This window comes from Dendropsophus ebraccatus, chromosome 3 (genome assembly GCF_027789765.1).
Source record: "Dendropsophus ebraccatus isolate aDenEbr1 chromosome 3, aDenEbr1.pat, whole genome shotgun sequence".
NCBI classification, from domain to species: Eukaryota; Metazoa; Chordata; class Amphibia; order Anura; family Hylidae; genus Dendropsophus; species Dendropsophus ebraccatus.
Window position 1 is genome coordinate 175924567 of NC_091456.1, and position 14791 is coordinate 175939357.

General features: G+C 43.3%; 1 protein-coding gene across 2 annotated transcripts in view; it reads left to right on the top strand.

Moving 5' to 3' along the window:
• The first annotated feature begins 222 nt into the window (after window positions 1-222).
• Window positions 223-14791, top strand: part of LOC138787488 (O-acyltransferase like protein-like) — a 31505-nt gene continuing 16936 nt past the window's right edge. For both annotated transcript variants that reach the window (XM_069964807.1, XM_069964806.1), the window contains exons 1-7: window positions 223-294; window positions 2154-2232; window positions 4415-4553; window positions 4647-4846; window positions 8617-8787; window positions 9196-9298; window positions 13652-13753. In XM_069964807.1, the coding sequence (XP_069820908.1) occupies window positions 280-294; window positions 2154-2232; window positions 4415-4553; window positions 4647-4846; window positions 8617-8787; window positions 9196-9298; window positions 13652-13753 (809 nt within the window). In that variant the 5' untranslated portion in view covers window positions 223-279. The remainder of the gene's footprint in view (window positions 295-2153; window positions 2233-4414; window positions 4554-4646; window positions 4847-8616; window positions 8788-9195; window positions 9299-13651; window positions 13754-14791) is intronic.

Here is a 14791-nt window from a genome sequence, read left to right on the forward strand (position 1 = left end):
TTCCCCAAACCCGAACACTCGGCATTTGACTCCTGGCAGCTGCAGAAGTTGGAGTCCTGGGAAACATGGATACAGCCTATTCTTTTAAATACTACATACAAGATATATGTTCATAACTGACCCTGATCAAAGCTTGTGATGTGTCCTCTTACAGTGTATGATGCTTTGGGAAAGCAGGGAAGCGGCATAGTGAATGGTAATGTGGACCGGCTCGGATCTTATAGCGAATGTCTCTCAGTTCAAGCTGCTGGACGGGAATTTAAAGGCGAATACTGCAAGATGCATGTGGAACAGGTCTGCACCGTACAAGCAATTTTAAGAAACTTTGTAATTGGGTTTATTAGCCGAAAAATGCATTTTTATAATGAAAAAGCTGTTTGAAGCTCCCCCCCCCCCCCCGTCTTCATTGTTCTCTATTGAGAGGGGAGGGGTAGAGGGAGATTAGGCACCAAAACAGGACAAGAAAGAGTTAATTTACAGCCACATCACCGGGCTATCTCCTCTGAAGTCAGCACTGACCTCTCTGACCTCTGATTACAGACTTTCACACAGGTCCCGCTGTGTAATCCTTTGTTCTCTGTTCTCTGTTCTCTGCTGCCGACTAATCTCCCTCCTTCCTCCTCCTCCCTCCCCTCTCCATAGAACAGACAGGGACACGTCTGATGCAACAAGACATAATTTCCTGATAATGAGCAGTGAATGAGAGAGAGGAGTGGGGGGGGGGGGTCTGGGGAAAGTCTTTTTGAATGCAGATAATGGCATATTTGCCTAATAAACCCCAATTACAAAGTTACAAAAATACAACAGTGACACTTTAAGTGGTACCACCATTGCTATCATGCAATAACTTATTTAATAAAGTTATATAACTTTGTACTAAAACTTTATTTGAAAAAAAATTATATATCTACATATATTTTTTTCCTTACACTGATGATGTATAGGAGGCGGAGCTGAACTGCTAAACTGTCAAATTCTCTTGTACCCTCTAGTCCTTCCTAGATAATGCCATAGGGCTTTGTACATCAGTCAAGGATGAGCTGGAAATTGAGGGTAAAAGAAGAGTTGTGGCAGTGACACTTGAGCATCTCAGCTCCACCTCCTTGGCACTTGCCTGGGAAATAAAAAGGCAATTTTATACGTTTTCGACCACCATCAGCACCAGGAAAGATAGCATTTGCTGTTATATTGTCAGCTACAATTCACATTTCAAACTGCTAATATGGTTAGATAACCGGTGGGTCAAGTAGACATAATGTGTGAATGTGATTTGCATCAGTCTCTTGTTTGTCAGAACTATGATATGATCTTAAAGGGGAACTCCGGTGAAAATCTTTTTCTTTCAAATCAACTGGTGTCAGAAAGTTATATAGATCTGTAATTTACCTCTATTTAAAAATCTCTACTTATCAGGTGCTGGATGTTCTGCAGGAAGTGGTATATTCTTTCTGGTCAAGGTGTTTTCTGCTGCCACCTCTGTCCATGTCAGGAACTGTCTAGAGCAGTAGTAATTTCCCATAGAAAACCTCTCCTGCTTCTGACTGTGTCAGACTAGAAAGAATACACCACTTCCTGCAGGATGTACAGCAGCTGATAAGTAGTGGAAGACTGGAGATTTTTAAATAGAAGTAAATTACAAATCTATATAACTTTGTGAAACCAGTCGATTTGATAGAAAAAGATTTTTACTGGACAGCCCCTTTAATGGGATTGTTGATTTGGACAATCCCTACTTATTAGAAGTTTCATTTGGTAAACAAATGATCAGAAAGTCTTCCTTTGGTGGGACCCCCAATAATCAGCTGTAAGGCTAGGTTTACATCACGTTTCCGGCCCCACAATGTTAATATACGTTGGGAAACATTGGGGGAGATTTATCAAACTGGTGTAAAGTAGAATTAGCCCAGTTGCCCCTAGCAACCAATCAGATTCCAACATTTTCCAAAGAGTCTGTGAGGAGTGAAAGGTGGAATCTGATTGGTTGCTAGGGGCAACTGAGCCAGTTTCACTTTACACCAGTTTGATAAATCTCTCCCATTGACTTGAATGGGCAGGATGTAGTCATTTTGAGTCCAGGGCTGAGGAGTGTGGGCTATTCTTTGTTGCCTTGCTATTAGATGACCTAACTCTGCTTTTTCTCCATTATTTTAAAGGAAGGAGTAAAGTTTGTCATTGGGATCTGTGTTCCTGATTCTTGCAGCAGCAGAGATATTACAACCATGGCTACCCTGGGTAAGATGAAGCATAAGGTTAGCTCTTTATTAATCCAATATGGGGTGTGTGTGTGTGTGTGTGTGTGTATATATATATATATATATATATATATATATATATATATATATATATAAACACACACACACACACACTATGTATCTACTATCTATCTATCTATCTATCTATCTATTATCTATCTATCATCTATCTATCTATCTATCTATCTATCTATCTATCTCCTATCTATCTATCTATCTATCTATCTATCTATCTATCTATCTATCTATCTATCTATCTATCTCCTATCCATCTATCTATCATCTATCTATCTATCTATCTCCTATCTATCGCCTATCTATCTATCTATCTATCTATCTATCTATCTATCTCCTATCTCCTATCTATCATCTATCTATCTATCTATCTATCTATCTATCTATCTATCTATCTATCTATCTATCTATCATTATATCATTTTCTGCACCTCCTTCTATGACCGAGACTTGGATTCTTTATGTGCCTTACCCCTTTCATTCATGCATTACCTGGTCAGCTATTTATTTATGTAATATCTGCTGACCTGGAGAGGATCAGCTGATCCCCTTGTCATCTTTATCATTATGTAGTATACCAACAAACCTGTAGACCCAGGTATCTTGTATCATATAGAACAGTGGTGCACAACCTGTGGCCATCCAGCTGTTGCAAAACTACAATTCCCATCATGCCTTGGTACTCATTAGCTGCCCAGGCATTCTGGGAATTGTAGTCTTGTTGTGCACTCCTTTTATAGACATCTGAGGGCCCTATCAGAAAAAGCAATTTTTAACAATTAAAAATTAACGATACTAAACAAGATAGTTTAGCTTTAACCTGAAATCGTTCACCATATTAAACAGAACAATAATCGTTACTGCAATCGTTTAATCTGATCCCCGCAAATGAAGGAACAATGTGGAATTACTCTGAACGATTAGTCAACGGATGCGGAATGCGGCACCAAAGGAACGATGAGCGATTTCTCGATGGTCGTTTGATGGCTGCCTGCATTTACACAAAACAATAGTCGTTTAAATTTGAACAGTATAACGATAATCATCACTATTATCAGACGAATCAGGCTGATTGTCGCTCTGTGTATTAGAGACTATGATCAGCTGATAACAACGATTGTTTCTTTAGGTCTAGACCTAAAATCAACACCCGCTGAAGTGCATCGCTAGTATAATAGAGATGTACTGCTGACGGCTAACAACTAAATAAACTGTTCATACATCACCTCTCCTCTTCTCCTGGTCCTGGTCTCCTCCTGCTTTTTGCTATCTTCCCAGCACCGTGTGCTTCCCGAGACCACCACGGCCAGTGATTGGCTGAGCTGCCTGTCAGCTCAAAGAAGCCTCAGCACGTGGTGTTGGGAAGTGAACAGAAGGCATGAGGAGACTGGGAGCGTGGAGAGGTAATGTATGAACAGTTAAAGTGACTCCCCCAAAACCACTTGTACCATCGGATAGCTGCTTTTAATCCAAGATCTGTCCAGGGGTCCGTTCGGCAGGTGATGCAGTTATTGTCCTTAAAAACAACTTTTAAACTTGCAGCTCTTTGTCAAACTGGCGTGGCCTACAGTGTCTCCTCCCTTCTCCCCGCCCTCTTCCTCATTAGGAATGCCCCAGGCAGATTTTCTAATATTCATCACCTGTGTGAGCACGGCACATGGGCTCGATCGTTAAGGCACCTGTGCAGTGTTCAGACAAGTGAGGAATAGGAGAATACCTGTCAGTGGCATTCCTAATGATGAAGAGGACGGGCAGGAGGGACAGAGGGGGTGTACCAGCCTAATGCATACACACTCTAGGTCATGCCAGTTTGGCAAAGGGCTGCAAGTTTAAAAGTTGTTTTTCAGGACAATAACTGCATCACCTGCCGAACGGACCCCGGGACAGATTTTGGATTAAAAGCAGCGATCCGACGGTACAAGTGGTTTGGGGGGGACAGATTGTGGGTACAGAGTCGCTTTAAGGGCATTGGCTGCACGGACATCGTTAACAATGTCTGTGCAGCCCTTGCTAAACAATAATCGAGCCGTGTAATAGGTTCAGCAAACGAGTTCCAGTCTGGCAGATCAGCACTCATTTACACTATTGATCGGGCCGCCATGTAATAGGACCCTAAGCATCTCACCCTATAATATGTGTCTCAACAGATCTCCTTAAATACAGGGGGACGTCATTCCTGGAGTCTCTGCCTAGTTTTGTCATTCGGAATGAAACCATTCCGGTGGTGGTGGAGACGTTCTGCTCCCGGGGCCTGTTTCCTGCTGATACATTTGCTATAATTTCTCTGTAAGTACGAGTCCGGTGTCCATCACCCGCTGTCTTCGGTAAAGTCCAGCTAAGTGACCATAACTCTGCCCTAATAACTTTTGCTTTTGGCAGGTGCCTCAGCGGCTTGTTCATCATCCTGCCTATAATTGCCTCCATTTACACAGCGCTTCTCAACTTCAAAGCCTCCTCATCATTTGAGCAGTGCAAGACCATCATTCTACAGCGGAAACACCGGGCTCCGGAGCTCGAAAAGCCTGCAGGAAAATCCAATTTCCCATCGGAGGAGGAATATGGCAATGAGAAGAAGCACAGTAATACCCCAGATTGTTATATCACTTGGAATTGCGCAGTTTAGATTGAGTCGCTTTGACGCCACAACACCTTTCATTTACTTTTTAGTGTTTAAATCGATAGAATATATCACGGCTACGAGCCAAAGAACGAAAGTAAAGAGCTAAAGTTAGCTTTGGACTTGAAGCCTTTATGATGATACAGGAAATCCTTATAGGTTATTTTTATGTTAAATTATAGATTTTGTCTATTTATTATGCTGCTCAGTTGGCTTCTTTGCATCACATTCAAGGGGTCTGTCTTGGCACTTCCATTGGTTTCAATGAAGCAGGTCCATACAAATCACTTTTTTGCATGGTTTACCATCTCCCATTGAGATTAATAAGAGACTGCATGGTAGTTGAAGAAGAAATTAATGCAGTTACCATGTCACAAAACACATTTTTAAATAAACACAGACATTTCTACTAACTCTATACAGATCAATTATACGATGGAATATAAGAGACTTTGTAATATATCTTATAAGACAAAAAATCTTCCTTCATGAGTTATAAAGAATCTTGTCTCTCATCCCTGCTAGGCTGTCATCCCCTCTGACCCTCTAAAAAATCAGCTCAGTCATAAGTATAGAACAATTAAAGGAGGAGGAAGATGAGAGGGGGAGTGCTTGGGTACAGGGAGAGAGAGACAGCTAAGAGATCTCACTCTAGAACTTTATACACAGTTCAGACTGCTCACTATAGCTTTGTCATGGCTTCCATGCTGCTGATTTTTTTTGCTGTGCACAAAGACAGTACAGGATCTCCTCCTCTGTGTACAGACACCATAGACATTAGGCTCCACCCACCAGACCCAGGAGAACTGATCATTTCAGATTTAGCCTGCAGAGCACAACCCTGCAGAAAAATGTTATATATGGCCAGATATAGTGTTACTCCTCATGTGCACACACAGAAAATTCACCTTAAACTACAGCAACACTGTGTGAATAATGCCCTAAAGCTACAAAGTGCAATTCTGTGCCCATGTTACAGCTGAATGTCCATACCACACCTCTTTATTACAGCTGAAGGAGAGTAGATAGGTATAACAGGGGACTGGTGCACACTGTGACTTGGAAGGGGCGGATTAACTTTACAATGTTTACCAAGCCTGGGCCCCCACCCCACTGTAACTATGGCCGCACTAGCGTGGTGCTCATACTACAGGATACATAATGCCCTGATTTGTCCAAAATTGCCGTAAAAAACAAAGATTTTTTTGAAAATCATGGCAGAACTGTAGCCAGCAGACAATACACCACTGAAAGTATAAGTCTTTTTGGGTGTCCATGGGCCCCCCAGGAACTCAGGGCCCCAGAGCCCGAAATGGACCTATTATAATCCGCTACTGTGACTTAGATCTGCAATTCTCTGCTGCTGCCCATACTGTTGAGAACGGGCAGCAGCAGGGAATAGCAGAGCAGCCCCTGCCCAGGAACAGCTCTGCTATTCAGCACTACACACAACATAGAATAGCTGGCACTGTGCACATGGCTTCTCCCAATCTTCTGCTCTTTCTTCCTGCTCTTCCATAGCTGTTAATCGGATTCCGGGATGCCATACCCACCTCTATTTCCAGCAATCCATCCAGGAAAGCTATAGAAGAACAGGGAAGCAGAGCACAGGCAGCCACTGCGTACAATTCTGCACAGCAACATGTATTTAGGATGGGGGGGGGGACCTGATAAGTCAATTGGGTTCAATACCCATCATTACCTATGAGACACTCCTGAAGCATTGCATTAAACACAGTCCAGTCATAGATGCCCATTGATTTTAGTGTTGGGGGGTCTGTAATATTCTGCACACCAGAGAACAGGAGAACTTACAGCTTCCATTCCCTCCCAAGCCTGTAAAAAATGCATGCAAGGGTTAAATACGGTTTTGTTCAGCCTAATCCCTACAGATAGGCGCAACCTGTTCAAAGAGATCTCAACAAAGTGTAAGAGAAATCAGAAGAACCAGATAATTCCTTTGAGGAGCCGCATAAAACCTCCTCCGGTGTGTGTAATGCGGCGAATAGACATACAAGATGTAGAATTAGCAGGTTAATGACGGTAACAAACGCACTCCGGAGACTCACTGCCGGCCGCCATATGAATTAATATCCGGGGATGGCGCAGGTAACAAGTGCAAACTATCAATGATTCATCAACTCAAGGGAGAGACGATGTAGCAGAGCTGGCATAGCACTATTCTGGGTATAGCTAGTGATGTGCAAAGGGCAGAGCTGGTGTCACCCAGTACAGTGGCCTCTCTGCAGTTGGGGGCTTCTCTAATGCTGCGTTTACACGGAACGGATTATCGCTCGAATTTTCGCAATAACGATCGCATTTGAGCGATAATCGTTCCGTGTAAACACAGCAAACGATCAAGCGACGAGCGAGAAATCGTTCATTTTGATCTTTCAACATGTTCTCAAATCGTTGTTCGCTAAAAATTCGCAGATCGCTTCGTGTAAACAGTCTTTTAAAGATTCATGTAAAAGATGGGCTTAAGGGATCTTAAAAACAATTGCAATAACGATTTTTCTTACAAATTTTTTGACGATTTTTCGAATGATTTATTTGTCTAAACGCTGATCGTTCTAAAAACCAAATTGTTGCTTCAAAATCGATCGATTGGGTGAATTATCGCTTTGTGTAAACGCAGCATAAATTACATCCATACAGGATTGCAGCTGATCACAATGGTCAATAGTCATTTTACTAATGCTGCGTTTACACGAAACGATAATTGGCCCGATGGTACGATTAACGATGTCGAAGTAACGTTTTTTTTTTCATAACGGTCAGCGTTTAGACGGATCCATATATCGTACGGAAAATTTGTTTTGCGATCGTTTTGTGATCGCTTAAGCCTATCTCACACATTGGTTAAATCGGCAAACGACTGTTCACACGGAACGATCTGCGAATTTTTTGCGAACGATCAACGACGATTTGAGAACATGTTCAAAGATCAAAATGAATGATTTCTCGCTCGTCGTTTGATCGTTCGCTGCGTTTACACGTATGATTATCGTTCGAATTTGATCGTTATCGCGCAAATTCGCACGATAATCCTTACATGTAAACGCAGCATAATGAAGAATTATAAAGCATCCATTGATCTTTATCTAACAGACAGCCGTGCTTATCCCAGCTCTTACTAACAATCGGGATGCAGTTGGAGGACCCCTATCTGTTACTTCTTTAGTTAAAGGGGGTACTCCAGAGGGAAAAATTTTTTTAAATCAACTGGTGCAATAAAATTATACAGATTTGTAAATTACTTCTATTTTAAAATCTCCAGTCTTCCAGTACTTATCAGCTGCTGTATGTCCTGCAGGAAGTGGTGGATTCTTTTCAGTCTAACACAGTGCTCTCTACTGCCACCTCTGTCCGTGTCAGGAACTGTCCAGAGCAGCAGCAAATCCCCATAGGAAATCTCTCCTGCTCTGGACAGTTCCTTACATGGACAGAGGTGGCAGCAGAGAGCCCTGTGTCAGACTGGAGAGAATACACCACCATCTTGTGGGACATACAGCAGTTGATAAGTACTGGAAGACTTGAGATTTTTGAATAGAATTAATTTGCAAATTTGTAAAATTTTCTAACACAAGTTGATAAAAAAAATCAACCGAGTACCCCATTTAAGACAATTTTTAAAGGGGAACTTTAAAACAAAGTGTCAAATTCGATGGGTAGCTTTGCTGAATCGAATCTTGGGAGTTTCTGATTGATATAACTCTCTTTCATCTGCAGCTTGTATTGATCGAGTTCTGAAGAGCTTTGCCATACAAGAGAATTTCCCGGCTGTGACGACTGTGAACCCCCAAAATCAGGAGTACCCCTGTCTGAACGGGATCCGAGTCCTCAGCCTGCTGTGGATCATTTCAGGACATACCAGTCAGCTGGCCAGTGTCTTCAACATTGGTGAGCACGTAACCTGTCTCCATGTGTAGTATAATAACCTTATATATATGGTTACATAAATATCTAGATTTCCCATAGTTCACCTGGCTCCTTCATACATGACCCTCACTCGGTGCAGATACTCTGTCATCTATCTCTATTATTCTCTGTTAATTTAGTATGCAGTGTCCCACTGCGGGTTATCCCAAGGATGTTACATTGGTTGTAGGATGTTCCGCTCGCATGTTTCTTGAATAGAATAACAAATCTATAATGAAGCTGTTCTCATAGATCAGCAGCACAGGAATGTAACATAACAATTCAGATTAAAGTTTTGTTCACTATCTTGGGCTGGGGAATGGCCATTGCTAATAGTTGTCCTGATGTTCACTATATGCGGTAAAGTATATATATAATATCTCACTTCAGATAATTCCTTTGAATGGAAATCAAAAGTGTTAGAAAAACCTCTGTACTTCTACACGCTGAGCGGCCCGGTATACTTGGGGGTGGACTCCTTCTTCTTTCTAAGGTAAGGAAGTCAAATCCATTGATACGTCTTTTCTTCTAGTCTGGGCTGTATACCTGGTTCCTAGAGAGTAAAACTGGGCCACCCAGCCATTTATATAGACCCCAGACCCATCCAGCCATTTATATAGACCCCAGACCCATCCAGCCATTTATATAGACCCCAGACCCATCCAGCCATTTATATAGACCCCAGACCCATCCAGCCATTTATATAGACCCCAGACCCATCCAGCCATTTATATAGACCCCAGACCCATCCAGCCATTTATATAGACCCCAGACCCATCCAGCCATTTATATAGACCCCAGACCCATCCAGCCATTTATATAGACCCCAGACCCATCCAGCCATTTATATAGACCCCAGACCCATCCAGCCATTTATATAGACCCCAGACCCATCCAGCCATTTATATAGACCCCAGACCCATCCAGCCATTTATATAGACCCCAGACCCATCCAGCCATTTATATAGACCCCAGACCCATCCAGCCATTTATATAGACCCTTAGACCCATCCAGGCATTTATATACACCCCAGACCAATCCAGTCATTTATATAGACCCCAGACCCATCCAGCCATTTATATAGACACCAGACCCATCCAGCCATTTATATAGACCCCAGACCCATCCAGCCATTTATATAGACCCCAGACCCATCCAGCCATTTATATAGACCCCAGACCCATCCAGCCATTTATATAGACCCCAGACCCATCCAGCCATTTATATAGACCCCAGACCCATCCAGCCATTTATATAGACCCTTAGACCCATCCAGGCATTTATATACACCCCAGACCAATCCAGTCATTTATATAGACCCCAGACCCATCCAGCCATTTATATAGACACCAGACCCATCCAGCCATTTATATAGACCCCAGACCCATCCAGCCATTTATATAGACCCCAGACCCATCCAGCCATTTATATAGACCCCAGACCCATCCAGCCATTTATATAGACCCCAGACCCATCCAGCCATTTATATAGACCCCAGACCCATCCAGCCATTTATATAGACCCCAGACCCATCCAGCCATTTATATAGACCCTTAGACCCATCCAGGCATTTATATACACCCCAGACCAATCCAGTCATTTATATAGACCCCAGACCCATCCAGCCATTTATATAGACACCAGACCCATCCAGCCATTTATATAGACCCCAGACCCATCCAGCCATTTATATAGACCCCAGACCCATCCAGCCATTTATATAGACCCCAGACCCATCCAGCCATTTATATAGACCCCAGACCCATCCAGCCATTTATATAGACCCCAGAGCCATCCAGCCATTTATAAAGACCCCAGACCCCAGTTTGCAGAAACCAGACCAACTTTATGTAAGCTCTAGATCAGACCCTCCTTATCTAAACACTCTAGATCAGGCCACCAAGTTTACAGACCCCTCTATACAGACTCCAGACCAGCCCTTTATATAAACCTTTGACCAGACTCACCTAAATACATAGACCCCCCAGACCAACCCAGTCCTTTATGCATAACACAGACCAGCAGCCTTCCATGGGCTCCATACCATACCCCCACTACCACCACCACCACCTTCTTTAAAGAGGCCTGACCAGAGTCCTATGTTTCCAGACTCCTCTGCATACAGGCCCCAGGCAATCCCATTATATAAACCCCATGTATACAGCATAGCCCGTTACATAGACCCCCGGATCGTCCCAGTCCTTTATACACAATCAAGACCAGACCCCCTGTATGCAGACCCCAGACCAGACTCCCATGTTAACATGCCTCTATGTACATGAACCCAGATCAGCCTTTTATATAAACCCCTGTATACAGGCCCCCAGCCATTTCTATAACTCAGCCAGCCCTGTCCTTTATACAGATCTCAGACAAGCCCAGGTTTACAGACCCTAGACCAGACCCAGATACTCACCTGTCCCTGTTCCTGCAGTCCTTCACTCCTTGGTGCCAAGACAGACAGCATCCTGGTGCCCTCTCAGGAGATTTGCATGCCTTCCAGGGAGACCTTCCCTTTTTCTGGAAGCCTCTAGGAAATTTCTACAGAGTTGTTAAAGGGCAACTTTCTTTCTTTTAAATCAACTGGTGTCAGAAAGTTACATAGATTTGTAATTTACTTCAACTGTCCAGACCAGGAGAGTATTTCTGGTTCAATGTTTTTATTAGGTTTTTTAAGAACAAATTACAAAAGGGATGCTCTGGACAGTTCCTGACATGGACAGAGGTGGCAGCAGGGAGTACCATATCAGACTAGAAAGAATACACCACTTCCTGCAGGACATACATCAGCTGATAAGTACTGGAAGACTGGAGTTTTTTTTAATAGAAGAAAACAACAACTCTATATAAGTTGATTTCAAATATTTTTTTCCCCTGGAGTACCCCTTTAAGTACAGTTTTTATCTGGACTACACGACTTCTGACGGCTATAACTTTTTTTTTCTTCTATACTATACACATAACTAGAAGACTTTATATGGTTTTTAAACTTTGTAGGGCCATAGTTTACATTGCTCACCTAAACATGAGCCATAAAAGCCGCTATAAGACTGGAGAGTTTATTTTTCCGGAGCGGCTTCTCTGTAGAGACACGATGCTCCGTCTGATCTCAACATTGTTGAAATTTGCAAGCGCACCCTCCAGCGCCTCGGCGTCTGCCTATAAAGACTCTAATTACCAAGGTTAAGCTGTGCCCGGACTCCTTCCCTTCCTCGATAAGGAGATGAAGAGTGAACTCGCCGTGTCCTGCTGTTATAGAAGGGAAATGACGACATACAATATGATAATATCTAACCTAAAATGTCAGCCTACCGTCAGTTTAATAGGGTCGCGGTGCCTGCAAGGAAAAGCAAATGGAAGCGGAGGGGGAGGACTTAATTGAGTCCCCTTCTCCCAGGTGGCAACACTTGTGGGATTCAAGATGGCATTTTGATAAATCTAAGGAGCCGCTCAGGAAGTTAATGTAATTTTTAGAGGCCATTAATTGAGAGATAGAAAAAATTATTACCGACCGGCGTAAATCTCACTTCGTCGCCGCCGTCTCATTACTTCATATCATAGCTTCATTTGTTTAAAGGGTATGTTCAACCTTTAAACACCATTCTGGTAACAGGGAGATATGACATGCTGAAAAGGTAGGGCAACTTCGCAAAAACTTTATTGAAAGTATTATCATTTATTCAAAATTCTATAGACTTCCGAGCTCTCACCTGACAGTATCCCCTGCTTGTTCAGAGTTTTCTGTAGTAATAAGGATTGTCCTCTTGATGTATCACCTGACACCACTGACCCTAAAGGCCCCCATATATAGTAGACATGTACTGACAGAACCCACCATTGGCTGTCCATCTAATGTATATGGTGGTAGCCAGGTTCCCCCTGTTAGTAGTATCCTCAGTAGTTAGGTCCCCCCAGTAGATAGTTTCCCCAGTAGTTAGGTCCCCCTGTAGTTAAGACCCCCAGCAGGTAGTTTCCAAAGTAGCTTGGTCCCTCTGTTAGTAGTACTCACAGTAGTTAGGTTCCCCTAGTAGGTAGTTTCCCCAGTATCTAGTTCCCCCTGTAGGTAGTTTCCTAAGTAGTTAGGTCACCCCTGTTGGTAGTTTCCCCAGTAACCATGTCCCCCTGTTAGTAGTCTCCTCAGTAGTTAGGTCCCCCTGTAGGTAGTTTCCCCAGTAGCCATGTCCCCTGTTAGTAGTCTCTACAGTAGTTAGGTCTCCCTGTAGGTAGTTTCCCCAGTAGCCATGTCCCCCTGTTAGTAGTCTCCTCATTAGTTAGGTCCCGCCTGTAGGTATTTTACTCAGTAGCCATGTTCCCCTGTTAGTGGTCTCCACAGTAGTTAGGTGCCCTGTTGGTATTTTACTCAGTTGCCATGTACCACTGTTAGTAGTCTCCTTAGTGGTTAGGTCACCCCTGTAGGTATTTTACTCAGTTGCCATGTACCCCTGTTAGTCTTCTTAGTAGTTAGGTCCCCTGTTGGTATTTTACTCAGTTGTCATGTATCCCTGTTAGTAGTCTCCTCAGTAGTTAGGTCGCCCCTCTAGGTATTTTACTCAGTAGCTATGTTCCCCTGTTAGTAATCTCCACAATAGTTATCTCCCTCTGTTAGTAGTCCCCTCAGTAGTTAGGTCACCCCTGTTGGTAGTTTCCCCAGTAGCCATGTCTCCCTGGTAGTAGTCTCCCCAGTGACTACCCCAACTGTAGTTATTTCCCCAGTAATCAGGTCCCCCCTGTGGATAGTTTCTCCAATTACTTATATCCCCCTCACTAAGACTTTTGTGTACAGATACTGCGCCAACATGCAAGCTGATATGGTTTAACTATTAATGTTAACTTTTTTTTTTTTAGTGGATTTCTAGGGGCCAAATCTTTTCTAATTTTAACAGAGAATTCTGGGCAGGAAGTAACTCTGACCATGGCCATGAGCTATATCTACAAGAGGTTAAGAAGGTAAGTATCTCTCTTGAAGTACCTGGACTTTTTATATGTTGCTTCCCATGATGAGAATAACAATTCCTTCCATACTTTCATTACCTTTTTTGTCTCCTTCCCACAGGTTTGATCTGCTGCTTTCTGCTGAAAACACAAAAAACTGTATGTGAGCTGTTCAGTCACTCCGGTGTCAATACAAAAAACTGTATATGAGCTGTTTAGTCACTCTGGTCTCAACCGCCTTTTCCTCTTCCAAGAGGCTCATGTAAACAAGTTCCTGGCGGCTATATCTGCAACTTTGTAATGCTGGGAGGGTTAATCTCAGCTCAAGTTGCTGATGAACTGACCGTGATTATTCCTACTGGCATTACAAAGTTGCTACAAAGTTGCAGATAAGGACTTGTTTACATCAGCCGTCTCGGAAGGGGGTGGGGGTTGAGAGCAGAGATGGACTGCATAGCTCATATACAGTTTTTGTGTCTTTAGCAGAAAGCAGCAGCTCAAAACTGAGGGAAGAAGACAGAAAAGTTAAAGACATGTAAAGAAGGAATCGTTTTTCTCATCATAGGGAGCAATATATGATAGGTTATGTCTGAGCGCTATATCCCTTTAAGCTTTGTAGCTTCCCCCAGTAGAACAATCTAAGCAACAGAATGTCCACAGATTAAGGCTATGTTCACATTACGTGAACACCTGGCCGTTCCGTGACCCCAGCCGGGTCACGGAACGGCCGGTCTCAGCAAGGATCATCCCAGCCGGTACTTAAGTACCGGCCGGGTGATCTCTCCGGCCGCGGAGCTCTGATGCGGGCGCCTCAGCTTGGGCCCGCATCAGAGCTTCCCATAGCCCACAGTGAAGCCGTAACCTCTTGCTTCACTGTGTGAACTGACAAGTCTTTCTTTCATGTCAGTTTTTTCCGGCGCCGCATGGGATCCCGGCCGGAGCGCATACAATGTGTGTACGCTCCGGCCGGGATCCCATTGCAAATAATGCTATGTTCCCCCTTAAAACTACAGCCGTAGTTCTGCGGCGAGAACTACGGCCGTAGTTTTACAT